The 27,936-nt window shown below is 42.5% G+C and overlaps 1 protein-coding gene across 3 annotated transcripts; it reads right to left on the bottom strand.

The window, feature by feature from the left end:
* On the bottom strand, positions 1-27,936 carry MFN1 (mitofusin 1). 3 transcript variants are annotated; one of them, XM_039355441.1, is made up of 18 exons: positions 27,791-27,936; positions 24,017-24,138; positions 22,386-22,521; positions 20,266-20,428; positions 18,151-18,275; positions 16,617-16,725; positions 14,669-14,776; positions 14,287-14,440; positions 14,064-14,131; positions 10,241-10,362; positions 8,099-8,225; positions 7,501-7,605; positions 6,229-6,331; positions 5,656-5,885; positions 4,151-4,303; positions 2,302-2,498; positions 2,063-2,197; positions 1-770 (listed from the first exon to the last, which is right to left on the bottom strand). In XM_039355441.1, the coding sequence occupies exons 2-18, from the start codon at positions 24,129-24,131 to the stop codon at positions 692-694; spliced, it is 2,229 nt and encodes a 742-aa protein (XP_039211375.1). In that variant the 5' UTR covers positions 24,132-24,138; positions 27,791-27,936; the 3' UTR covers positions 1-691. The 3 variants fall into 3 exon arrangements, with proteins under 3 accessions (XP_039211375.1, XP_039211374.1, XP_039211373.1); XM_039355440.1 differs by having other exon boundaries at positions 2,310-2,498; positions 24,017-24,286; positions 27,791-27,925; XM_039355439.1 differs by having other exon boundaries at positions 24,017-24,286; positions 27,791-27,922.

The raw sequence follows: 27,936 nt of genomic DNA, 5'->3' as shown, positions 1-27,936 counted from the left end.
TGGTTTTTTAGATTTTTTTTTTTTTTTTTGAGAAAATGATGCCTGCCTAACATAGTTATCCTAGAAAGGCTACTCTGAAAAATAGTGAAAGTACATCCAGTTTTTCTGATAAATCAGATTTGAGTCAGGAACTCCCTTAGTAAAAATATACAGCTTTAAATATGCCACTTTGAAGATTTAATTCATCTTTCAGCCAAATGAAAATCCCAGAATGGCATCAGGAGATTTGATTGTCTCTGCATCCAAACACTACAAATCTCTTTCAAAAATTGGCAGCACTCTACATTACATTGGTTTATACAAGAGTCTTTGAAAAAAAATCTCCCATGGAGTAACAGCAGTATGATATAAAACTGGAGTGAGGAAAAATTTCTCCTGGATGCCAGAAAGAGGAGCTGACTCTGGCTATAAACATTTATACAAAATACTACGGGTCTCTTGTTTATTTTATATATTTTTCTTTTTACATTTCCAAATAAAGTCCATATGCTATAGTAAATACAAATAAGTTCATCTTATGAAAAGTTGCAAAATGATTCAATAGTAAATACTGCTTCTTTCCTGAGTTCTTGGGCACAATTCGTAGCCTAAGTATCAGAACAGCTGGGTGGCAACGGAGAAATCGGACAGTCAAAAGCAGCAGGAAAAATTCATGTGACTAAATTCCTGCAAGGGAAACAGTGTTAATCTTTTAAATCCCACTCTTCTTTTTCTGGAGAAAATCTTTCGAAAAACCGTCAAATTCATCTTCAAGACAAACAGCTTTCTTCCTACAAAACAAAAGGAGGGAAATAATTAGTCCTCGGGGGACCTCAGACATTAACGATATCTAAGTCAGTTTGAGGAAAACTGGTAGTGTTTGAAATAAAAAAAGTAATTAAAATAAAAAGGATCGCTAAATGAATCTAAATTAGATCTAGATACCCATTCATTCTCACAACTAAGAGGTACCGGGGCTCAAGGGCTTAATGATGCTGGAGATGGTCTCAGCGCCGGAGGTTTGAGCCCTAGCTCTGTGTGGCAGGGTGAGCTCCCCTCACTTGCCTCAGCTTCTGTCCATTTAAGAGTTTGAAAATATGTTCTATGCGAGCAGATAAAATAGGTACCATTTCAGTGGGGAGCTAAGCTCGTACTTTGTGTAGGCAATCAGATTCCTAATAGCTCTGAACCTCCCTGGTTGCGGCACCCGTTTGCGAAACAGCTCCGGGAAGGGTGATGCTGCAGGAAAAGCCGCTCATCTTGCTCTCCAATGCGAAGCCAGTTCGTCTTCCTGTGACGCACCATGGGAAGCGTGCAAGTATGTCCTGTAACATGGCTGGTACCTTGGCAAACCATACTACTCTGCAATAGCACTGTAGTCTCCTGGATCCTGTAACAACGCCATACACCAGGGGTGTCAAACTCAATTTCATTGAGGGCCGCATCAGCATTGCGGTTGCCCTCAGGGGGCCAGGTGGGTGTGGCCAGGATGGGTGCGGCTACTGGGTGGGTATGGATGGAATGGGTGTGGCCTACTGGGTGGGCATGGCCAGCTCTACATCGTTCGTGTCAAGGGTGCCTGTGGGGGCCTGGGCAGGAGTGGGACAGATCTGAGGGTCTCTGGCAGAAGGGGGTGGGACCAGGGCAAGCGCCAAGGCATGGTCCATTTCTTCAGTCCTCACAAAGAGTGACACCTCCCCAGCATGCACCCAGGGGGCGGAGCCGACGTGGCAGGGGTTGGTTCCTCGCTGTTTCTAGATGCCCTTGTGGAGCTAAGACTGAGTATGTTTCAGCATAGATGGTCACCACAAAATTGTACATTGGCTCCCGGCTGGCCTGGGCCAGGGCCAAGGCAGTGGGGGCCGTTCCCTCACTGTTTCCAGGATGGCTTCGCGGGCCACATGAAACCACTTCGTGGGCCGCATCCAGCCCCCGGGCCTTGTGTTTGACATGTCTGCCATACACTACTACTAATAAAAATTCTCACAACTTTATATATAAATTTAATAGAAACTGAAAGTGAATGTGCTCTTTGCTCTTCAAATACTCCTGATCTTTCATCCAAGGCACCGACGCTCCTCACCGTAGATGCTTTGAGGTGTTCTGGATTTTTTCTAGCTGAGTAATTTTTTGAGACAATCGTCCGATCTCCTTCTCCAGATTGGTCTCTGTGATGTCCACCTGCTGGCAGAGGCGAGCAAACGTGGTGGCCATCTCCCTAGGGGACAAAAAGGCAGAGCCCAATTCATCAGCAGTCCGGGGATAATACACCACAGCCACTGGAGGGAGGGGAGGTCCAATTATAAAACAGGTCAGACATACTGTTGCACCTGATGGCTACAGTTGGCGCTGGTAAGGTTGATGATCTGTTGCAGCTTTTCTGTCGCATAGTTGACAAACTGTTGCTTGAAAGCACGCTCTTTGGCCTTCGCGGTCCAAGTAAACCTCTCATAGAAATACAACACCCCGTACATACTCAGCGAAAGAGAGATGACCTTCCAGCCCACAGTTCTCCAAATCTGGAAGAGAGCCACTTTATCAAAGAATATTTCAATTGAAAAAATGTGACAGTGGTTAGGATGCAGTATGGCAGGCAAACTTCGCCCACTGCCAAAAGTTCAACCCTAACGAGGCTCAAGGTTGACTCAACATTTTAACCGTATGTGATCGGTAAAATGAGGACGCAGATTGTTGACAGCAATATGCAAATAATGCTAACTTTGTAAATTGCTCAGCGCACTATAAAGCACTATAGAGTGGTATATAAGTCTAAGTGCTATTGCTACTGATATTTGCTAGAGTCCCAGGGGTAGGCAATCTTGGCTCTTTTATGACTTGTGGACTTCAACTCCCAGAGTTCCTGAGCTAGCATGGCTCAGCTTGGAAACCTCTCCCTTTCCCCTCAGCATGGCTGGCTCAGGAATTCTGGGAGTTGAAGTCCACGAGTCTTAAAAGAGCCAAGGTTGCCTACCCCTGTGCTAGACAATCTTTCCTTGGGTTGGATATGAGACCCTAATTTTTCAGTCTGAGTTATGTTTTTTTTTAAAATACAAAGCTGACTGACTACTCAATAGATGTTGGCTTATTAAGGTAATATTTCTGTTTTTTTTAATCTGAAGGGTTGCTACTTTTTTTAAAAGGATAGTTACTTATAAGATTACTGTATATCTGTCATAGAATTTTAAAAACAATCTCGAGTTATTAACAATTTGAGACGGAAACAAGGGCAGCATTTTGCAGAGGAACCATGAACAGAAGAAAAAAACATTCACTATGGCACTTTTATATAAAAAAAGAGTTAAGACAGTGAGTGAGTGGTAGCTTCGAGGTAGAGCAGGGTTTCTCAACCTTGACAATTTTAAGGCATGTGGACTTCAACTCCCAGAATTCCACAGCCAGCAATTCTGGGAGTTGAAGTCCACATGCCTTAAAATTGTCAAGGTTGAGAAACACTGAGGTAGAGGAACTGCACCTCACGGCAAGTAGATAAGAGCTAATAATGGCCCACTGTTTCAATTTTTGTAACTGCAAAAGAGACTTTCCACTTTTTCATGTGCATCTTTCAAACAGGGAAATTCTCTTTAGATACATGTGAGGACTGCTCACTTTAGGGAGCCTGTCTATACTTAACTTGAGAGCTTCCTATTTTCTGTTAAAAAAGGATCTACCGGTGTCCAGGAGGGTGAATTCGCAAGCCCAAATCACAGCTATTGAGAGCAATGGCTCTGCTCTTAACTGCATGGCTAGAGAAAAAAAGTTATCTGATGGGATAATGACTCCTGTACCCGTATAATGTGACTTTGCTATATAACAAAACAGTTTTGTCCCTCTATGGCAGACATGTCGAACTCGTGATGTCACGTGACGTATCGGGACGGTTTTGCCATTGCCGGCAATGGGGTGGTGCGGCTTTTGGATGACGCATCCGGCCCGAAGGCCGGCAGTTTGACGCCCCTGCTCTATAGCTAAGAGTTCACCTTGCTATCCATCTAATAAAAGCTTTGTGAAATTTGCTTAGGAAAAGATGGGGTAGGCTCAGACCCGGGGAAGATCAACAGATCTTAACCCTGATCAGTAGAGCTGGCTTAAGAGAAGCGTTTCAAGCGGAAAGGGCTGGCAGAAGACAGTGCACACTTTTCCCCATTAAGGCAGAGACAGTCGTGGTACTCACCAGACCACCGAGGATGAGAACCGTCATGGAAGTCCGAGATGTCAACGATGCCAGATTGGTGATCAAGGAGACCATGAGCTCCTCCTGCGAGGCACTCTCCGGGGTTAGACTGGGAGCACTAGTGCAAGGAGTAGAGGCAAGAGACCTGGGAATCTAGGGAAGAAGAACGCAAACTCCAGTTGCTCACGGATGCTCATGCCTTGGTCACCTCCTCTCTGGACTACTGCATTGCGCTCTACACGATGGGACTGCCCTTGAAGGCCACTCAGAAACTTTGCCTGGTTCAGAATGTAGCAGCGCGCACAGTAAAGGCAGGGGACTTCAAACTTGGCCCTTTTATGACTTGTGGACTTCAACTCCCAGAATTCCTTAGCCAGACACACTGGCTGAGGAATTCTGGGAGTCAAAGTCCACAAGTCATAAGGGCCCAGTTTGAAGACCCCGGGTTAAAGGGGCCCCTAGGTTTTCCCATGTAACACCTCTGAGGAATTCTTGGAATTGAAGTCCACAAGTCTTAAAGTTGCCAAGGTTGAGAAGCCCTGCTCTAAGGACATCTACCCGCCTTATCAAGTCAGATAGGGTGGGCACGTTTCTAAGTTCCTTCCCTTAAATATTATCGTCTGATGGGAGCTAAGAGGCGTGTCTTTTCCGTGGCAGCCCCTGCCCAGTGAAACCCTCTGCCCCCTGACATTCATCAGGCCTCGACACTTTTAGCCTTCCGCAAGGCTTTAAAGCATGGATCCCCAACCTATGGGCTGTGGCCTCTTGGCCAGGGGGCCGCGTGAATGGCTGGTGCGAGCACGCACGTGTGTGCGCACCCCCAATCACGCTAGTGCCACCGCATGGGTGCTAGCATCCCATTTGCGTATTGCATGGGGGGGGGCTAGTATCGCTGCCAGCATCACCCGGACGCCAGCGGCTCATTTGCGCATGCGTGCAGGTGCCAGTGGCCCGCTTGCGCATGTGTGGGGGTTGTATGTGCGTGTGCTAGTGCCACCTTGCACACACCCGTTTGCGCATGCACATGCAGGGCCGCGTGCGTGCATGTTTCCCTGCTTCTCCTTTTCCTTTTGGGCCGCCAAGCTGGAAAGGTTGGGGAGCTCTGCTTTAAAGGACCAAGCATTTCTCCCAAGCTTTAGGAGATTTAACTGTGCATTAGGGAAATGGGAGACAGCTGGGTTTGTAATAAGGGCTGTCCGTTCGTGCATTCATGAGCCAATCAAATGCTAGCTACTGTGGGTGCCTCTGAAGACATACAGTGCATCAACTTTGGGGAAGAGGCTCGTTCTCTGTGCAAAATGATATCCTGCTGTTTCATCAGAGGCATCCATCTGAACAGTCAAGCAAAACCAGTGGCGCTTAGGAACAACAAAAGATTCCCTGTCCCTGTTTCTGGGAGCGGTTCACCATCACGAGCTGTGACTGGTCTACGGAACGACCATTGGCAATACTCAAATCTACTCTGCCCTTTGCATACATGGAACAAAACCCTCCGAGGCACTCACTGCAAGAGCGGGTTCGGCCATGCTCAGCAGAACCCGGTGAGCGTGTTGAGTTCCTAGGAAGCGACTAACAAGAGCCGCCCAGCCCAGGGAAAAGCGAAAGGTGATGTCCTCTTGAAAATCTGAGCAAAGGGTGTTGCAATTCAAATCGTAGCTCAAGTCAAACTGCCGGCACGGAATCAGCAAATGGAGCTTGTTCTGAACCTCTGAAGGCAACAGGGACTGCAGATTTTCTAAAAAAAATAAAAAATAAAAATAAAGCATGGAGTACAAGGGGGGGGAAAAGCACATTAAACCCATTTCCAGAAATAGAGAGACGAGCATGCATGTCTCCCCAGACGCCTGGGCCCAAAGACCTACTTAAGAAGGCCCAAAACTAAAGGCAAGGGTTGGCTCTTGAATTCAATATACAGCAGTGTTTCTCAACCTTGACCATTTTAAGGCATATGGACTTCAACTCCCAGAATTCCACATGCCTTAAAATTGTCAAGGTTGAGAAACACTGATATACAGCAACCCAAATAGGCAGCCTGAGGGGAAAAAAAAAAAGGGCAGCATTTATTTGTTCTCCTTTACCAATAATTTCTTGCTGGGATTGATGCATGGAGTTGTTGACTTCACTGGAGCACCGGTCTGCCAGATTCCTTCCCAATCCTTCCTCTAAGTGCTTGCTGAGTTCCTGGTGAAAAGAAGATCATGAGCTTTACCATGAATCTAGATTTTTTTTCCCTTCCTTTTACTAAAGCAGGAGTCCTCAACCGTGGCAACTTTAAGACTTGTGGACTTCAACTCCCAGAATTCTGGGAGTTGAAGTCCACAAGTCTTAAAGTTGCCACGGTTGAGGACCCCAGTACTAAAACAACACAAGGCGAGTTTATGTAACTTTGACCGATATTAACATACTAACATCACAAGAATTAGTGCATAGGATGCTCAAGTAGCTGATATGTGAGTAAAACACACACACACACACACACACACACACACACACACACAACAATCCATAGAATGCAATGAAGAAGAAAACCAGCTCTTCCTTTTCGTAAACAAGTGAATAAAATATTCAAGGTTTTACTGAACAGCCAGTAACTCTTCAGATGCAAGCCTGTACCTTCTTAATCAAATAGATCCTATTCCAGGGGTCTTCAAACTTGGCCCTTTTAGGACTTGTGGACTTCAACTCCCAGAATTCCTCAGCCAGCATGCCTGGCTGAGGAATTCTGGGAGTTGAAGTCCACAAGTCTTAAAGTTGCCATGAGGACCCCAGTACTAAAACAACACAAGGCGAGTTTATGTAACTTTGACCGATATTAACATACTAACATCACAAGAATTAGTGCATAGGATGCTCAAGTAGCTGATATGTGAGCCATAGAATGCAATGAAGAAGAAAACCAGCTCTTCCTTTTCGTAAACAAGTGAATAAAATATTCAAGGTTTTACTGAACAGCCAGTAACTCTTCAGATGCCTGTACCTTCTTAATCAAATAGATCCTATTCCAGGGGTCTTCAAACTTGGCCCTTTTAGGACTTGTGGACTTCAACTCCCAGAATTCCTCAGCCAGCATGCCTGGCTGAGGAATTCTGGGAGTTGAAGTCCACAAGTCTTAAAGTTGCCACGGTTGAGGACCCCAGTACTAAAACAACACAAGGCGAGTTTATGTAACTTTGACCGGTATTAACATATTAACATCACAAGAATTAGTGCATATGATGCTCAAGTAGCTGATATGTGAGTATAAAACACACACACACACACACACACACACACACACACACACACACACACAAAACAATCCATAGAAATCAACATTAGCCAAGGAGCAGAAAGCCAATGGCAGAACCTACGCTTTTGTAAAGTTTCAAAACTTGTGGAGACGGATGGAAATCGGAGCTAAACTCATCTACCAAAACAGAAAGCCGACGAGTTTCATCAGTCATGGCAGAAGACACCTAGAAAACACGAGGAAAGGTGAGTGACATCTTTTCCCTACCACCTGACACCCTCTTTTAGAGCCCTGCAGGGTAGACCAGTAATGGCTTCCAAAATAAAAGGGGTGGAGGAAAGACTTGGTTGCAGGATAGTAGCCTAACTCAAATCACTCAAGAGAACTCCACGCCTTAACCCAGTGTTTCTCAACCTTGACCATTTTAAGGCATGTGGACTTCAACTCCCAGAATTCCACAGCCAGCAATGCTGGCTGTGGAATTCTGGGAGTTGAAGTCCACATGCCTTAAAATGGTCAAGGTTGAGAAACACTGTCTTAACCTATGTTCATTTTGGAGCGGTCCAGCAGGTACCGACATAGCTAAAGGTTTAGTAATGCCCTGACGAATCTATTAAGTTATGGATTCACACACCCACGATTACTGCTCTGGAGGCGTGTGGAAAACTGAGTGCCATGAATGGAGGTAGGGATCCAGGACAGTTCTCTTGGCTATTTACCTTGTTGGCAACTTCTTCTGTTACATCTTTAATTTTCTTCTTAACCTCGTCTGTTAAAAGGTTGAGCTGGTTTCGTACGAAGTCCAGCCTGTCTCTGTGGTCTTCTCGTTCTTCCATTGAATGCACTCTAAGGCAGGAGGAAAGCAGCCATCAGCCTCTAGCGGACATAAGCTCAGCCTAATAATAGGGCTACCAACCCTGCTAGCTAGATTCCAGGCAAAACGAAGGGCAAGGAGACCAACTCAAATTTGCAGCTCAAACCAAGTTTTAAGACTGTGTTTCTCCTCTGGTCTTACTTCTGCTCCTTTAAACAATCTGCTTAAGGTTTATGTTAAAGCAGACATGTCAAATACAAGGCCCGGGGGCAGATGCAGCCCGTGAAGTGGTTTCATGTGGCCCGCAAAGCCATCCTGGAAACAGTGAGAGAATGGCCCCCGCTGCCTTAGCCCTGGCATAGGCCACCAATGTACAATTTTGTGGTGGCCATCTATGCTGAAATTCATTCAGTCTTAGCTCCACAAGGCCGTCTGGAAACAGTGAGGAACCAGCCCCTGCTGTGTTGGCCCCGCCCCCTGGGTGCATGCTGGGGAGGTGTCACCCTTTGTGAGGAATGAAGAAATGCACCATTGCCTGGAAGTGGCCAGCAAATGGCCCTCGCCTACTTCACATATGCGGCTTGAGGGGTTCTGGCGGAGGGGTTTCAGCAGGCAGTGAGGCTCCTTCAGTGGACCATGCCTTGGCGCTTGCCCTGGTCCCACCCCCTTCTGCCAGAGACCCTCAGATCTGTCCCACTCCTGCCCAGGCCCCCACAGGCACCCTTGACGCGAACGACGTAGAGCTGGCCATGCCTACCCAATACGCCACACCAACTCTGTCCACGCCCACCCTGGCCACACACACCCCGAGGGCAACCGCAATGCTGATACGGCCCTCAATGAAATTGAGTTTGACACCCCTGTGTTAAAGGGACACGTATATCTTTTGATTATTGTGTGACCCAAAGTTGCAGTTCAGTCCCTATCTGGGAGGGAAAAGAAACCAGCCATTAATTAGCTTGGGAGGCAGGGCCTGGAGGTGGAGTGTGGATGGAGGGCCAGGGATACAGACAGAGCAAACACATATTCCTTTTGTAACGGACATGTGGCTGGATTCGGTAGCCAAGACTCCTTCACTCAGATATTTCCAGAGCTAGCCTGCCTTTTTCTAAAAAGAATCTTACTTTATTTTTTGTACTTTGATTGCTTTCTAGGACTGTGAGTGGGATGGTGGCCTAGTGGTGAAGACACTCGCCTCCCACTCAGAAGGTTGAGAGTTCAATCCTAGTTAGCTGGCAGATGTGTCTCTCTCAGGGCACAGAGAAAAAACATCTGCCGGGAACTCCATGTAGGTATCAGGAAGGGCATCTGACCAGTAAATGCTCAGCTCTACTCAGTTGCCCCGATGCCACTCAGTCATCCCGACTCTATGCTGAATTAATGGATTACAGGGTTGTAAAAAGAAAAAAAAAATGCTTCCCCCCGCCTTTAAAATGTGTTTATTGTTAAAGATTGAGGGTTGGACTAGTTGACATCCAGGCTCAGCTTCCAACTCAATGATTCTATGATTCTACCCTATAATATTTATATATTTAGTGCCTATGTCAGTTTTTGACTCTTGGCAACTGTCTGGACTATTTCCTGTAGCTTTTTTAGCAATGTTTTTCAGAAGTGGTTTGCCATTACCTATTTCCTAGGACTGAGAGAGAGTGACTGGCCCAAGGTCACCCAGCTGGCTTCCTGCCCAAGGCAGGACTCACAGTTTCCCAGTTTCCAATCTGGTATCTTAATCACTACACCAAACCGGCAACCCATTTTAAAGGTTTTCAAATTATCATTCACCTGCAAACAACCTGAGCTCCCCAATGAAGTAAGGGTGGTACAGAAATAGCGTTAACAACAATGAACGTGACTTGGAGACTGTTTTGTGTTTCCATGTGACTACAGGAACTCAGCAACAGGCAAATCCAGTATCAGAGGCAAGGGTCTCAAAACCTGCTTTCCTCATCAGCTCTACTCACCCCCTACTAACGGGAGAAAGGTCATTGCAACCTGGTGGCTTTGTCCAGTTTTGGGCAACAGGGCAAACACAACAGGAAAGGCCTACCTTTGATGGGCTGCTGCCACATTTACGCTGTCCATAATGTTTTTCACAGTCTCAAGGATCTGTTTAGCTCTGATAGTGTGCTGCTCAAACTTGGTTTTCACAGCTGACTGCGAGATACACTCCTGCGAGGGGCCCAAGTCACAACACATTACTGCAATTCCATCATCAAAACACTTGGGAATTTTGAGCTTTCAGAGAACGCTCTGATGCTGTTATAGATACACATAGGTATAAAATAAAGCAAAGAGGGTGGGGGAGAAAAACAAAACATAAAGAACAAAAAAAAGAAGGCAAGCAGCAAGTAAAACCCCAACTCCAGAGCAGTGAAATTCCGCTCTCTTCTACCGTTTAGCTAACAGTAATGTGTAGGAAGTAACAGAACGATAAAGGCAACAATTAACAAAAAAAAAAAAAATCCACTTAACACAAGTATTTTGGAATCTCACAGAACTGCCTGCTGCAGGTGATTTATATTACAGTTCAGATGCACTCCCGAGAAGCTAGTGGGAAAATGAGAATGCATATATGAGAAATGTCCGCAGGCACATGAAAAGTGGGAGGAGCTTCAACTGCACCACAGCGGCTGCCATTTTGACTTGTTTTTACATACACTGTGGACAGTGTATATTCTGCAATTACGACGACTGTGACTAGATAAATGCATCTGGATTTCCTTGTGAATGCGTTTTTGAAAGTCTGCAGCTACGAGTACTTGTCAGCTTTGGTTTCTGAATGATATGGATTGTAGCTGGGTTAACTATTAGTCTTATCTGATGCAAAACCATCTACCTTAGGATTGGCTCTCCGGAGTCTCCATCACTCCTAGTCCATACTGAGGACCAGCCTACCCTACCACTGCATGATGCTTCTTACCCAAAAACCACGGAAAGGGGAAAGATAAATGGATTAATACTTCCTGCATCCATACATAGTAGCTGGAGTATCTCCCACATGCCACAGGCTGAAGACACATTGATCTGGGGTTAGGGTTAAGGGGTTAGGGTTAGGGTTAGCTGGTGCTATAATCTGATTATGCTCATGGAAGAAAGCCATCTAGAAATTCTACAAGTGAAGTTTTCATGTTAAGTGTAATAAATAAAGATGTTTATGTTATTCATATAAAGACAAGGTAGCCAAAAAGTCTGTGTAGACACAACTGGGTCATCATTGGGATGGAGATCTTCTAGTTCAGTGTTTCTCAACCTTGAATATTTGAAGGTGGGTGGGCTTCACTCCCAGAATTCCTCAGTTAACCATGCTGGCTGAGGAATTGTGAGAGTTGAAGTCCACCCTTCATTAAGTGTCCAAGATTGAGAAAAACGCTGTTCTAGTTTATTCTCTGGTCAGCTTAGGCTAAATGTCACCTTCAGGTTGTTATAGCAGCATGAGGAATATGATGACTCTTTAAATACTTGAAAATCCTTTGTTGAAGGAACAGGGCAGGGGTCTTCAAACTTGGCCCTTTTATGACTTGTGGACTTCAACTCCCAGAATTCCTCAGCCAGGCACGCTGGCTGAGGAATTCTGGGAGTTGAAGTCCACAAGTCATAAAAGGGGCAAGTTTGAAGACCCCTGGAATAGGGTCTATTCAATTAAGAAGGTACAGGCTTACATCTGAAGAGTTACTAGCTGTTCAGTAAAACCTTGAATATTTTATTCACTTGTTTACCAAAAGAAAGAGCTGGTTTTCTTCTTCACTGTATTCTCCTAGACTCCTGAATGTATCCTAACAGAACTTAAAATTGCAGCTCACACTCTCAACCTTAAATTAATAAGGGTTACTGGCAAAAGAAGAGTAAGAAACAAAGGAAATATAAAATGGAAATAATAGACAAGAGCCATTACGCTCGACGAAGTAGGTCTAGAAATCAGCAATGAAAAAGCAAGTGATTCACGTTAACAAGAGCACATTGTTAGAGCTAGACAAGATTCGCAGAGAAGTCCAATTCCAGGTCAGCTAACAGGTAGAAGGCAGACTGTACAACAAGTAAATAGTAGGAAGCTATAGGAAGCATTAGCCATACCTCAGGGATGAAAAAGAGAGAGAAAATAATAAAAGGCAGACAATCAGTTCAAACAATCCCCCTCATTGACAAGATCAGGACAGAGAGATGCTTGGACCCCCTTCCAATCAACAGTTCAAGAGTTTGTCTCTAGCCTGGCCCAGCTAAAAGAGGGCAGTTGAATGGCTGGCTAGTAGGCCCCATTCCCTGGGCTTTGGGAGGCCTGCCTTAATACAGGAGTTTTGGCTTTCTAAGCTGACCGCCAATCCTAAAGCAAAACAAACAAAAAGATGGAACACTTCTAAGTACTTCCTTCTGTGATGTTGATCATGGGTCCTTCAGGACTTAGAGATGATAAATGATCACATCTACTGTATCACAATAGCAATAGCACTTAGGGTTATATACCATTTCATAGTGCTTTATATAGTACCCTCTAAGCAGTTTACAGAGTCAGCATATTGCCCCAAACAATCCGGGTCCTCATTTTACCAGTCCTCAGAAGGATGGAAGGCTGAGTCAACTTTGAGCTGGTCAGGATCGAACTCCTGGCAGTGGAATGCAGTTAGCCTGCAGTACTGCATTCTAACCACTGCGCCGTTACAGCTCTGCAGGCTGCTTGGCTATTGAGTTGGTTAGTTTTTCCTCCTGTAGATGTCTACTGTCTTTCAGCCCTTTTTTTCAAATTTTCCTCCACTCCACCCGCTCCATATTTCTCCATAGAGAATTGATTTTCACGCAAAGAGAAGACTCTGGGTTGTGTTCCTAGAAAAGGCATTAGCAAAGCATTCATAACACTACAGTTCTTTCGAGAGGACACTCAAGTTCCTTCTTAGTCAAGAATTTAATCCCCGAAGCTTGACAGGAACTGAATCATGATTGTGGTACGTCTCCTCCTCCTCTTTTACATCTTAAACGGTATTTGCAAACTACCTCAATCAATGGTGATGCTGGCTGGACTGCCACAAAAAAGACAAAGCAATAATACGACATGGTGGCAAGATCAATGACAGTCAATATGACATGGTGGCAAGATCAATGATAGTCAACAATACATCCAGCTTCTCCTTTTTTAGCCAGCTTTACTAAAATAAAATGGCATTAAGGGTCTCACGGAAGCCAACAAGGATCAGGCTAGTCCTTATTTTGTAAGACTTGCAATGCTTTTTCTGTGATATCACATATCAACCTTTGCTGCCTTCTAGAACAAGGAAGGAAATGGTGATCCTCCAAATTTTCCCACACTATAATGAAGAGCATCCCTTACCATTGGCTGCTAGTCCTGCAGACCCCAGAAGCATTTTAAGAATGATTATAATACAAATACTTGGCTGCCAAGTATCGGATACAGGAAGTACATCCGTTGTTACCATACTCAGAGGAAAACATTTAGGGGGAGAGAAAGAAATCAATTATGTCATGTTTTTTTAGGATTGAATCTGAAAAAAAAAAAAGTGTTTCCCCAGGGAAAAAAAAACTTCAGACCTGGATAGCATAGACCCTTTATAGGCCTAAGCTAGAAGTATCTTCATTACTCCATAATAGAAAAACAGTTGGGTTCTCTTGGCTTTCTGATGTACAAGGTAGTCACAGGAAGAGAATGGAACTATACGTTGCACTAATGCAACATCCTTAGCAGAAGGATAGCTGAATGTAAGAGTCATAATTATTTCAATGTAGCTCTCTTCTGACTCTCTAAGCAAACACACTAAGCTCATGATAAATTTGTTTCTGGAGATAATCCTGGAATGAACAGATCTATGGATGATATCATATACATAGGTCCATTCAATCTGACTTACGATACTCTGGAAGATTACCTCAAATATTTTTTCAAAGTGCTGGAATTCCTGGAACCGTGTCTGAAATCCCTCGGCGATTGCACCACCTACAAGAGCACAAAACAGAGTTGATGAACAGGCATTTCTTGAAGATGCAGGACTCTTTTTAAACATGGATGCTTCTGGGGGGAAAAACAGCCAACCTTCAGAAGAGGTTAAGGACTATGACCACCAGAAAGTGGATCTAGCGTACAACACACACCTCCCTCAGGCATGCCCTGAGCTTTGTGTTTCCTTGCACTGAGAACTTCCTTGGCTGAAACAAAGAAAATTCGATTTTGGGCTTCAGAACGGTCCACAACCCTGAGCTCATCCACCAAGAAAGTTAGGCAACGCTCCATGTGCTGTTTGCGGACCTGCAAAATGACAATGATAGTGCATAGGATCATCAATCAGTCTCCCATCCATTTACAAAACACAAAAAGCAACTTCTAATTTCTCTATACCACCTGTTGAGTGGCTTACTTTGGAAAGATAATCTCTGAATTTATGACTGTCACCCTAAATAAATTTGAAGTCTTAAGTACCAATCTAAGCACCCCTTAAACTGCCTTTTCCAAGAAAATTACAAATCTGTAACTCACATCTTCCATGTATTCAGGTTCTGATGCAGAAGCATCCCAGCGGTTGTTCAGGATGAAAATGTTTGGTTTAGAAAGTTTTTCGTTCACTTTGTGGAAAAACTGTTTCTCCTAAAATAGAGAGATATAAATATGGATCTATATATAAACTCCCTTTTTACGACTCTGTAATCCCTTAATTTATGGTAGAGTCAGTATAGATAGACACAGATCTATTGAAAGACCTTTGGGGAACAGCTAGTTATTCATCAACTTGGCAAAGAATACAGCTTCATTACTTTCCTTCTTCTGCAGAACTGCTTCTCAGAGGCCCACAGAAGAACTATTCACAATCATTTTAAGAACTGATGCTTGAAATAGCATTTGATCTCCCCTTTTTACTTTATTTTACTTCCTGTCTTTCAGATTAGACAAGCCTTAGACAAGCCACCAGGGAGCTTTCGAACTTCACTTCAGAAATAAAGATTTCTGGGTTTTAATTGACTCGCAGATTCAAAGAGTCATAATTCTGTCTGGGATCCAAGTGCAAAGAAGATACTTAACACAATCTCCTAACTTCATTCAAATTGATCATTCAGCAGCAGGCATCTAATCGAAAATGGTCACGCTGACCTTTGATTTACGTTCTGTCGGAATACATTTCCAGGTTATATGATGTTTTACTTTGTAAAGATGATACTTTTTCCAGTTAAGGATTAAAGAATTCCTGTGTTATTTTTCCACTGTGTAAAATCTTCCAAAGAAGCTTAAAATTAGAAATAATCAGAAATGAAAAGGAACAACTACAAAAGATAAAACAGAGAGCAAAAACAGGAGTCTCTGAAAAGCTCCTATCTACCCTGTAATTTATAGTTATACTCTATAATTATATCCTATAATTTATACCCTATCTATAATTTTTCTCTTCAAATTTGACACTCTAGGTTTTCTTTTCAGAAGGGAAGAAATGTCTTTTTGCACAAAAAATCTGCAGTCCAGTGCACACCTCAAGATTGAGCTTCAAAATGAATACAGTGGAATTAATTCCAAAGTGAACATTTATTGCTCAGCAAAATCAGTAAACCTGTTTTGTGCTAATGTTGAGATTATCCCACACAATTCAAAAGAAGAATTATTTAGTCATCAATGTGGCAAAGACAGAAAAAGCTTTAACAAGGAGCAACAGCATTAAGAAACCAAAGAAGTTAGAACAGTCTCCCACTCAAAATAGCAAGCCACAAACAGGTAGTTCTTGACTTATGACTGTTTGTTTAATGAAAGTTCAATATTACAACGGCCTTGGAAAAAATGACTTATGACTAGTACTTACAATTATGACTGTCACATCACCCCCCCAGTTACGCGATTGCAATTCGGGCACGGCAACTAGCTTGCATTTACAACTGGTTGCAGCATTCTGCAGTCACATGATCATGATCTGTGATCTTTTTTGCTGATTTCTGGCAAGAAAAAGCCCATTGGGCGAGTTGGATTTGCTCAATGACCATGGTAATTCTCTTAATAACCATGGTGATTCTCTTAATGACCATTGTAAAAACTGCCATAAATTTGGGTCCGACTTGCTTACAATGACAATAGCTCATGATGAAAATTCTGCTCCCAGTTGTGATCAAAAGTCAAGGGCTACCCGTAACATCAAAAAATTAGGGGAAAATATTGCCGTGAGAAAATGAAAGATAATAATATTTTTAATTCAAGATTTCCCCAATATGAATCAGCTGATAGGAATATTCACTATGCTAGCTTAGAAGAATGAAGTGGAACAACACATTTAATAAAAGCAGATAAAGATCCTCGATAGAGATATTTCATACCTACAACATACTGTTGGATTAGCTGCCTCAAACTTAGAGGGTTCTTATGACTATTAAAACAGGATACCTCTTACTTTGAGAAGAGGAAACATGAATAAAACAAATGAAGGGCTTACTTAAAAAAGATGAAGACTTACTGTATTCATGAGGGTTGACTCTGAATTAGCAACTAAAACAAAAACATCGGCATCCAGGCAGAATTTGTCAATCCAGGTGTCAAGCTCTGTGGTGACATCAGTACCTGGACTATGAAATGAGGGGAGGGAGTTGAAAATGTAGACAAATATGGAAACACATAACACAATCATAGCTTAGTAAGATAAATTCTGAATGTGTTTTTGGCCATACTTAGAACACAGAACATCATCAGACTTGGAAGGGGCTTTGAAGAACTTCTAGTCCAACCCCCTGCTCAAATAGGCTGTCTGGTATCCCCTTAAAAGCCTCCAGTGATGGAGCACCCACAACTTTTGAAGGCAAGCCGTTCCACTGATTAATTGTTCTCACTGTCAGGAAATTTCTCCTTAGTTCCAAGTTGCTTCTCTCCTTAATTAAGTTTCCATCCATTGCTTCTTGTCCTGTCTTTAGGTGCTTTGGAGAATAGGTTGACCCCTCTTCTTTGTGGCAGCCCCTGAGATATTGGAATACTGCTATCATGTCACCCCTTGTCCTTCTCTTCGTTAAACTAGACATACCCAATTCCAGCAACCGTTCTTTATGTTTTAGCCTCCAGTTCCCTACTCATCTTTGTTGCTCCCCTCTGTACTCTTTCTAGAGTCTCAACAAACAAGTCAAGAAGATTTCCATTCATTACAAGTTCCTTTCTTTAGATCCTATGATGAAAAGTTTCTAAACAAGCCAGGATATTAAGCTGCAGTCTAGAGTTGGCTTAACCGCTCAGTCTTTTCGGATGTGTGCTATTTTCACCATCTGAAGCTGAACTCCTACACAGTCTCTGACATGCTCTTTACAACTACAAATTCATAGTTTTGGTTCCTTTTTAAGATTCTATCCCTCTTAAAAATACATCAGGAATTAAAGAACTCGCAAATTAGTTGAGGCTGAATAAGGCCTTATTTGGCCCATGAGTGGCATATCAGACTAAAACCAAAACTGAAATTAATTTCTTCTATTATTTGAAATTAAATAGAGTGGAAATCATTATTTTTGAAATCATACATTTCTGATACATTAAAAGTTGCCATTTGGCAGCAGGTCCCCTCTAGTGATCACGTGACCTCAGGACAATGCAAGTATCATAAATACATGCCAGTTGCCAAGTGCCTGATCACATGACCATAGAGATGCTACAACAATCCTAAGTGTAGGGATTGATTGTACATCACTTTTTCAATGCTGTTCTAAGTTCGAACCGTTGCTAAATGAATGGTGATAAGTCGAGGACTACCTGTATACTCCATATCACAACAATTGATCTTGTTAGAATTTAAGGTCTACTTTGTGTGTGTGTGTGTGTTTGTGTGGACTTGTTCCTTTTCAACAGATTCTTTCTCTTTCTCCCCCTCCCCCAGTTTCTTTCAAGAGGTCACCTGTTGTGATTCATCTGGCATTTCAGAAGGAAAAAAAAACAGCCAAGATGGAGAGTGTGTGTTTAAAAGAAAGACAAGAGTATCTTGTGGCACCTTTAGACTGAATCCAAAAGAGTCATACCTGTCTACTAAGACCAAGTCGTCTCTCAAGAGAGCACATTTGGTTTTAGGCCAAAAGACATGAACTAAGCAACCAGCTTCTAAGTCTTTATCCATATGCAGTGCATGGGCAAGCTGATTAACTGTCTGCAAAGAAAGAAAGAACATGTTAGGATAAAGTCAGTGGCACGAGAACTTGAACACACTTGAATATTATCTGAAGCAGCAACAAACCAAGTTTCTAGGATCTATCCCAAAGGTGCTTCTTCAGGAGGCAAATGGACTTTCTTGTTTTTCTCTTTGAAGACGTTTCGCTCCTCATCCAAGAAGCTTCTTCAGCTCTGACTGGATGGTGGGGAATGGAAGGATTTATACTCCTTGCAGACATCTGGTCATTTGCATTCTTTTAGAGCAGTGGTTCTCAACCTGTGGGTCACGACCCCAGTTGGGGTCGAAAGACTATTTCACGGAGGTCACCAAACAACACAGTCTGCCATTTTTCCCCCCTTTTCCTTAGCTGTGCTACTCCCTTTTATTCTATTGGCTTTTGAAAGCCAATAGAATAGACTCTCTTGAATAGAGTCTAATTCTATTGGCTTTCAAAAGCGAATAGGAATTGTCCAGGCTGTCTCTGCCCTGCTGAGCCCACCAAAAGTCCCCTTCTGCAAACGGTGCTGCACCAGTTGAGTAGTCCTCAACTTACGACCGGTTGGGGGGGGGTTCGCGGCATTAAAAAGGTTGAGAACCACTGTTTTAGAGAGTCCTTGAGTAGAAAGAATGCAAACCTGTCTGCAAGGAATATAAGTCCTTCCATTCCCCACCATCCAGTCAGAGTTGAAGAAGCTTCTTGGATGAGAAGCGAAACGTCTTCAAAAAAAAAAAAAAAAACCAACCAAGAAAGCCCAATTACCTCCTGAAAAAGTATCTTTGGGACAATTATGAGCTGGATGGCTGAGAGTCTCCACTGACATTTCTAGGATCTAATTTTTTGGGTTACTAGAATTCCCCACTCCCAAGCTGATGCAAATAAAATAAAAGCCAAAGGGATCTTTACATTAATATCACTGCTTCTTTCAAAAGAGCAAGGACAGGAAGGGCCCCCCCTCCCCTCTGGTCTTCCAAATACAACTGGGGCCTGGATTTTAACATCGCATAGGAGGAAGTACATGGGAAGAAATATTGCTTCGCTCATGGAAAATCAGCCAATATTTGGGGAAAGTCAAATTAGGAGCGAGGCTGCAGAGATGAGCAAAGACATTCTGAATTCCCTCTCACAAGAGATGTGGCTTATAGCACAAGGGTTGGTGAAAAACCAAGCACATGTACTCACTGAAGCAGTACAATAATCTACATGCTACATGGGCAGTTCATGTGGAGCTCTGGAATTACCTTGGCCTGATAGAAACAGGTAGAGTATGATTTTAATGCATATTCTCTGCAATGTGGAATTCTAACCTCTAATAGGGACTGGTTAAGCTTACTCAACAGACTAATCCCTGATATGCTTTGCTTAGTTTTGGTTTACTGCAATGTCTAATCTGAGTTAGTGGTGACTTACTTGTTAAAAAGAACCATGAGCCACAGTTTGCCCCCCCCCAAAAAATTGTCCTTATCAATTCTTTTATCTTCTGTCTATGGAACTTTCTCTAATTCTAAAATCACACATAAAGAGAGTAAAATTAAGCCATACTAAATAAGTAACATACTAATGCTTGCATCCATCTTGAATAACAGCACACATGTTTTTCAACACACATCAAGCCTTGTTCCCCAGATGGCTTAATTTTAGCACCGTTTACATAACACATTAAAATGTACGTGCCCAATGTTGTATTGGAAAACATTCCATCCTGAGTGTTCGATTGCTCCTTGCCTTACGACCACAATCGGGACTGGATCTTCCATTCCTAAGTGATGTGGTCATTAAACGGGTCACGCCCAATTTTGCAAACTTTTTTTGTTGCGGCTGTGAAGCAAATCTGTCTTCCCCCATTTACTTTGCTTGTTTTGAAGCCCGCTGGGAAGAGCCGAAAAAGCTTCTCGAATGAGAAGCGAAATGTCTTCAAAAGAAAAACAAGGAAGTCCAGTTGCCCCGTGAAAAAGCCCCTTTGGGATAACTACGACCTGGATGACTTACCTTAACACTCTTCTTTTCATCCGAGCCTTCAGTCATCAGGTAAGCTTTGTCGCCATCGGTTCCTTCTACGCTGAGAAAGCAGTTGGTGGTGTGGCCAATGCCACTAGGCAGCACTTTATCCCACAGCATTGCGTTGATCACTGAACTCTTCCCGCTACTGGTTCTGCAGCGGAGCAAGAAAAGAACGGAAAGCCTTAAAAATCTTACATTGTAGCCAACACTATAAATTGTCTGGGCAATAATTCCAGATATCAGATTAGAACAGTGGTTCTCAACCTTTTTAATGCCGCGACCCCCAACCGGTCGTAAGTCGAGGACTACTCAACCGGTCGTAAGTTGAGGACTACTCAACTGGTGCAGCACCGTTTGCAGAATGGGACTTTTGGCGGGCTCAGCAGGGCAGAGACAGCCTGGACAATTCCTATTGGCTTTTGAAAGCCAATAGAATTAGACTCTATTCAAGAGAGTCTATTCTATTGGCTTTCAAAAGCCAATAGAATAAAAGGGAGTAGCACAGCTAAGGAAAAGGGGAAAAAAATGGCGGACTGCGTTGTTTGGCGACCCCCGTGAAATGGTCATTCAACCCTAAATGGGGTCCCGACCCACAGGTTGAGAACCACTGGACTAGAAAGTCTTAATTCTGAAGCAAACTGCATACATTTGCTACCTTTCTCTTATGTGTCAGTATCTTGAATTATATACCCAGAGGACAGCTGTCAGTCCTTCAAAATAGACCAGACTATAGGACAAGGGTCTTCAAACTTAGCCCTTTTATGACTTGTGGACTTCAACTCCCAGAATTCCTCAGCCAGGAATTCTGGGAGTTGAAGTCCACAAGTCATAAAACAGCCAAGTTTGAAGACCCCTGCTATAGGAAATCAACGTTTCCAATGCTAATACTAACTTTATAATAAGGTTACAGTTAAAAAGAATCTTGCAAGCCTGAATGCCCTTCTTCCCTCCTCTATTCATCTGCATAAGAATTAGGGAAGGTCCTGCCTGAAATGCTTTCTCAAATTATATTTCTGCCCCAGACTCAGATTTCTTTCATCTGACTCGTCTTGGTTGCAGGTCTTCTTTCTGTTCTCAAGGTTATAATTTCTTCCCATTATACCTACCCCCACCCATTTCTACTATTTTGTTAAATTTATTTTGGCTTGGGTAATGATGGGAGAGAAAAGTAGCAAAGAAAGGCCACTGAAATCTTTGCAACATTGCTCATGTAAAAGCAGACATTGCCCAGATACCTAGCTTAACATACAGGCAATCCTTCAATTGTGACCAAAATGGAGCCTGGCCATTATGGCTGTATGTTGTGATGGTTGTAAAGTTTATTGGAGATTTTATGACCTTTTTTGTGGTGGTCGGTAAGCAAATCAATGATTCATTATGGGCCGGAACTAAATGCAGATTTTTGGTGAAACTGTCGTAAAACATGGTCATGTGACATACAGGGTGCTGCAAACGGTCATAAAAGTGGCCTAATGTTGGGCCTCAGAAGTGTGGTCATGTGATTGTGGGGAGGTACCCAAACATTGGAACTTTAAACTAGATTGTGATCCGACACGCTGTATGAATGTATTTATTTTATTGTTTTATTGTCATATTGTTTTAATTTTGTACGCCGCCCTGAGTCCCTTGGGATTGGGCGGCATATAAATTTTAGAAATAAATAAATAAATAAATCCCCCAAGTAGATGTGGAGAACTACCTATACTGTATATAAGAAGTAGAAAGTTGTTTTCATTTCTAATGATAGCATAGTCACTGTAAAAGCTCAATTATGGCAAACGCATTGTACCAGAGGCAAGAGGATCTGTTGGAACGGGCAAGTCAGAAAAGTCAAAATGGCAGCTGAAATTAAAACCTCCGTCCTTTTTTGGAGGAAAAAATCCTGAGACTGATATAATCTACTGAGAAATTATGCTGTACAATTATCAACGGCAAATGAAAATTGGCTACAAAACAGCACTGGGGTAACCCTTGATTGTAAGCTTAATTTCCTCATGAAGTATGGTTTTAATGGCTTCTCAAGTAATGTGTTTGAAATAATTTGAAATGTATTCTATTTCCCAAGAGAAGAACCTCACCCATTTATTCCCACAAGTGGCAAGTCTTACCTGCCAAAAAAAGCGACTTTCATATGCCGTCGTGCTAATACTTCACCAATTACGGCCAGCTTGTTTTTATAGCCCTGTATTTTTTTAAATTCGTCCATGGTAGCTATGCATTCGAGCTCTGGGTTTCTGTGGGTTTCTGTCATCAGAGAGAAAAACAACAGTTACAGAAGGCTAAAGCAGAACTGCAATACTTTTTCCATTTAATGTGATAAGTCCATGCAATTTTAAGGGAAAACTTTTTCGCAAAGAACCGCCTTGTGCCAATACTATGAGTCCTCAAAGGACTATGGGCCTGGACCATAAACATAATCAGGTCTGAACAGGCAAAGTGGAAACTTGCTCTGGCTGTTTTTCTCATTTTGCCTGAGCCAGCTACAGGACACAGCACAATTACTATTCGACTGTCACCTGTATAAGACAGAGAGGGATCAATATCTAAAGAGTGCACATTAGACAAACAGCCTATTAGGATCCTTACATTAAAACACGTACATTTCATGTGTGGTCAGAATCCAAAAATCACATATGACCTTTTGTTGGAACAAAACAATTCAGTTGAGAACTGCACATGTGAATTTGGATAAAATGTAAAGGTGACACAGAAATATGATTTGCCTTTTCCTTCACTTATGTCTTTTATGCCGCTTTCTAACAAATAGCCTTAATGTTCTACATTTGGTATTTTATATTCTGATACGGCCTAATCCAGGGGTAGGCAACCTTGCTCTTTTATGACTCGTGGACTTCAACTCCCAGAATTCCTGAGTCAGCATGGCTCAGCTTGGAACTCTCTCCCTGTCCCCTCAGCATGACTGGCTCAGGAATTCTGGGAGTTGAAGTCCACAAGTCATAAAAGAGCCAAGGTTGCCTACCCCTGGCCTAATAGTTCATAACAAAGTATTATGGTTCGTCACACAGTTAGCCAGATGTTTTGAATTCTGAATTATTTGGGGCACCTCTAATTATCCCTGGTATATTTGATAAGCAGCATATATTGTCTGTCAACTTTTAAGAAACTCCTTATATTTGATCGGTGTCACTAAAATCAATGTTTTCTGAGGAAGCACTATGGCTATCAAATGCTGTTTAGGGGTCACAGAATATGAATCAGTTTTCAAAGCTTCTCTCTGACAGTTCAGTTTCATAACCTAAACCTTTTTAATACTTCTGTGATATCGGAGCAGTTAGCCAATCAAATGAACTTAAAGCACAAACATTAGGAAGGTACAATTAAGTTGCCATATTGAGAGGCCTTTTTCAGGGTTATAAAGTGTGATGAGGCACTAACTAATACAATTTTTGCTTATTTTTTTATAGATTTATCATTAAAAAAAACCTGCCAGAAATTTATTGCCTAATCAAAATGTAAGGAATCTTATATTCATCTTGTAGCACTATTTACAATAAAAGATTTGTGAATTTTCTTTCATTGTGGCTGTGCAAAAGAAAGAACTGTTAAAGAGCTGTGAAATGCCTTCCAAAGGGACACCACCCAAATATTCCAGAGAATGAATGAAACACTTTTCTGAATCATTAAAGCTTTTGTAAGGTTCATGCAGCTGCTTTCTATCTCCCCTACTTTCCCCAAAATATGCTTTCCTGCCCCCCCCCCCTCCCGGCTTAAAACCAACCTTCAACAAAGTTTGCTCCTTCGGTAACAAAATTCAGTAGTTCTTCAAAAATGGCAGTAATTGTCTTCTTAGCCAACACAAAGTGTTTGAGTGGAGAGGTATTAGAGTCCGCCATGATGGAACTAAAAATGATATTGAAGTTAACAATCAGGTATCCAGCTAGAAACCAGGAGACAGTGAGTTCTAGTTCTGCCTTCGGCATGAAAAACTGGCTGGGTGACTTTGGGGTCAGTCATTCTCTCTTAGTCCAGCCCACCTCACAGGGTCGTTCTTGTTGGGAAAATAGGAAGAAGACGGAATGTTAGATATATCCACCACCTGGAGTTATTTATAAAAATAATAAAAGGCCAGATATTAAATAAATAAATACTACCCAATAAATGTCTTCTTTAGCTATAAACAGAGTTTTAACTCCATGATGATCTGGGAAGAAACATGGCTGGTTAACCTGTCTAAAAGGAGACAGAATTCTAGAAGGACTCACAAATGTATCCAAGATGCTTCTTCCAGCCTACAGTCACAGCAAACATGACAAGTCAGGGGACAGTTGAAACTGACACCAAATTGGTGAACTCCATTGGTATGTTTTCCCTGATTGTGGGAAACGAACAAGTAATCCTCAACTTACGGCCACAACTGAGCCCAACATTTATGTTGTTAAGTGAGACATTTCTTAATGGTGACAAAAACACCTTTACATATATGTGGCTGGGTTATTCTTGTTTCCATTTATTCCTTCTTTATTACACAGAAAGTCACAACAATACATAATACTGCTCTCAATGAGCAGATATATTCCTGAATTTTGACGTTTTGAAATTACGGAGCAAACACATCCAAATTATATATATTGCTATGTAATCTCTCCATAAAATTCCCTCAGACTAAATAAAATCTATTTTGTGCATGCATTTTGTTGTGAATAATTGCCATACTTCAGGGAGAAGGTAGGGGGAAATGCATAAATTAGTTCATAATTGTAAAATATATTAAAAGTTGGTATTTATATGTTGTATATAGTATGTGAGGGAAGTTAGCCCAGAGAAGGAAATATTAAAAGGGCAGAAAAATATATTTTTCCTCAAAAGGACTTTTTAAAACCAAACTTGGCCCCAAATCTATCCCTCTGCCGCAAGCAAGAGCTAGCCCCATACAAATGCAGATGTAAAACCATCAGAGAGTTGAAGAGACAGAGAAAATCTGCATGCCCCCCCCAAACTCTAGGAGTCGTTAGCCCCATCACCTGGGAAGCAGGATGATAATAGGATTAAACCACAGATATCAAGGCCTAGAAAAACACTCAGAAAAAGTCTCGAGGTTCATGCCACAGGCCACAGGAACAGGAAACTATTCCAAACAAGGCTAGAGAGGGTATAAAAACCTACTGCCCATGTGCTCAACTCCTCTTTCCTCTCCTCTGCTCTTTCTTGCAAGGACCATCTTTCTGCTTCTTCAATAAACTGTAACCTTCTTCCCAAAGCAGTCACCATGTTGCTTATTTATTCGCGGCTTGGATGAAGACTTACTTCTGACATATGTGTAAATATGTTTTATGTATGTGTACACTTTGAGAGCAAGCAACTAAATTTTATTTTTAATGTGTGCCATTGTGCCTACAGTAAAAAATGACAATAAAGGTTATCTATCTATCTATCTATCTATCTATCTATCTATCTATCTATCTATCTATCTTCAAAGGCATTCACTTCATCTAGCATAGATTTCAGCTTTTAATCCAAGACAAGATGTATAGTTAGAAATCCAAATACATATTAATCATATTTCTTTTTTTGTTTCATAACCGAATAGCTATTTTTTCCATCTTAGCAATGGAGTTTTTCTTCTGTTTATATTGTCAATATTGGGAGGTAAAATACAAAGCAGCCGAGGACCTTATTGCTTGAAACTTGCAAGATTAAAACAGTCAAATGGAGGTTGAAACTGACTTCTAGTCCAGGATGAAACCAGGAAAATACAGCAGAGCTGAAAAGCTTTAGAGTCTTATTTTCTTTGTGCCACACTGACCTAAATATTCAGAGTGTATGTGCCCGGCCTACTAGCACTGCCAATTTAATGCTGTACATGGAATATGCTTTTCCCGGAAATGGATTGTGTTGCAATAGTAGCTAACCCATGCTATTTGCAAATATATTAGTATCAAATTAATAACATTTCATACTACTACTGCACAAATGGTATTGATACTACACAAATTAAGATGTCTTACTCAATTAAATTAAATGTTCATTTCCATATAGCCTAAACACAAACAAAAGCGCATACAACAGCAATGAAAAGCTTAATATATTCATTAGGGCAGAGGCTTTTAGGCGTCTCACACATTAATTTCTAACATTAGTGTGCTGTGATATGTGCAAAGCACAAACCAAAATTAAATTCATATGGAATCCAGTCAAATGTTCAAGATGACCACAAAAGGTAATTTGTGCACTCATATTAAATAATGCTGTAACGCATATTACTTTACAGAAGGTTGCTAGACAGTACATAACTATTTTCCCTACAGGTATATTTTTGTGTAGATCAATGTCTACCCCGGGTTCTCCAAATTGGTCAATATTTACCTTATGGAACTATTCATTTAAATTATTGTCTTATAATAAACAGTTGGGGGTCAATGAGCATTAAGGAGACAATGAACTGAAGAGTTTGGTGTGCCCTATCTTTCAACTGCAGCAAGTAGCCAAAAATAAGGATTAGGAGCTGGCAGAATATTGAAATCTCCCTCTGAAAGTTCAAAACATGTAAGAGCATATCTTTGGTCTGAAATTTTTAACTGATCTGCCTGGTCTTCTCTCCCACCCAGAAGTTTCCATCTGTTGCTCTTTAAAGCAAGGGTCTTTAAACTTGTCCCTTTTATGACCTGTGGACTTCAACTCCCAGAATTCCTCAGCCAGCATGGCTGGCTGAGGAATTCTGGGAGTTGAGGTCCACAAGTCATAAAAGGGCCAAGTTTGAAGACCCCTGCTTTAAAGCAAGCAGGGTTCTGGTTTTCGGGCCACCAGCTCACTAGGCTTCTTCCTCTCCCCAAGGCAAGTTTCAAGCCAAGGATGGGGTGAGGAGGACAGGCTCAGCTTTTGCAAAACGACTTTTGGGTAGTAAAGCTTTTAGGGGGATGAGCCTTGGCCAGAAACGGAAGCCCTTTTCTCAAGAGTTGCAAAATTCAGAATTACCAGAAAAGAAACTTTTCAATGCTAGCACTGAAGATGCTACCTTGTCCGGTCATGAAACGTCTGCAAGAAAACAACCAAGGACCCGACACAAACTTTTCAGACTGAACCCTCCAACATGCGCTATCCCCTTTCTTTCCGAAACGACCCCCCCCCCCAAACAGCTGCCCCTAAACTTCCTCCGCTCCCCCCCCCCAACCTGATCAGATTAAAAATAAGAAAGAAATAAGTGATTGCAAATGCCTCGACCTCTTCAGCTGGAATTTCAGGGTTGGGGCTGCCCAGGAAACATGGGCAACCCTGCCCCGAGGAAACGTTTGGCTTGATACCACCCAGTCCCAGAGAATGGGACTACAACTCCCGGACGCCCAGTCAGCTGGGCACTGTAGTTCAACGCATCTGGGGAAGCACGAGGTGGGGAGGAAGGCTGCCAAAACGCCCTTGGATGGGTGTGAAGCCCCCCCCCCCCACGCTGCGCTCGGCTCCACAAATGACCCCCCCCCCGGCCTCACTAATTAAGAGGCGAGGGCTGATTAAATGGCTAAAGGCTCCCCGTTCGCCCCACCACCACTTCCCACCTTACCTGGCAGGATGCGCGGGGATCTCGGCAGGACAAGCACGGGGCTCGCGCCCCTCTCAGAATCTCATCGGCTTTGCCCCGCCTCCTGCTCTCACCCAATCACGAGGATGCGTCGGGCACTTCCGCCTCCTCTCCCACGCCGGCTGTGC

The sequence above is a fragment of the Crotalus tigris genome, unplaced genomic scaffold (genome assembly GCF_016545835.1).
Source record: "Crotalus tigris isolate CLP2741 ecotype Arizona unplaced genomic scaffold, ASM1654583v1 scf7180000018690.2240587, whole genome shotgun sequence".
In the NCBI taxonomy this organism is placed as follows: domain Eukaryota; kingdom Metazoa; phylum Chordata; class Lepidosauria; order Squamata; family Viperidae; genus Crotalus; species Crotalus tigris.
This window is presented reverse-complemented; position numbering and strand designations above follow the sequence as displayed.

Bases quoted from the DNA above. Each gene is read 5' to 3' on its own strand.
- MFN1 (XM_039355439.1), bottom strand. From the start codon at position 24,218: ATGCCGAAGGCAGAACTAGAACTCACTGTCTCCTGGTTTCTAGCTGGA. The intron at 4,304-5,655 runs GTGAGTGCCTCG...CTTCTTCCCTAG, and splicing joins TGGCCGAACCCGCTCTTGCA to ATTCCCAGGTCTCTTGCCTC. The intron at 2,499-4,150 runs GTGAGTACCACG...GCTCTCTTCCAG, and splicing joins TTCTCATCCTCGGTGGTCTG to ATTTGGAGAACTGTGGGCTG.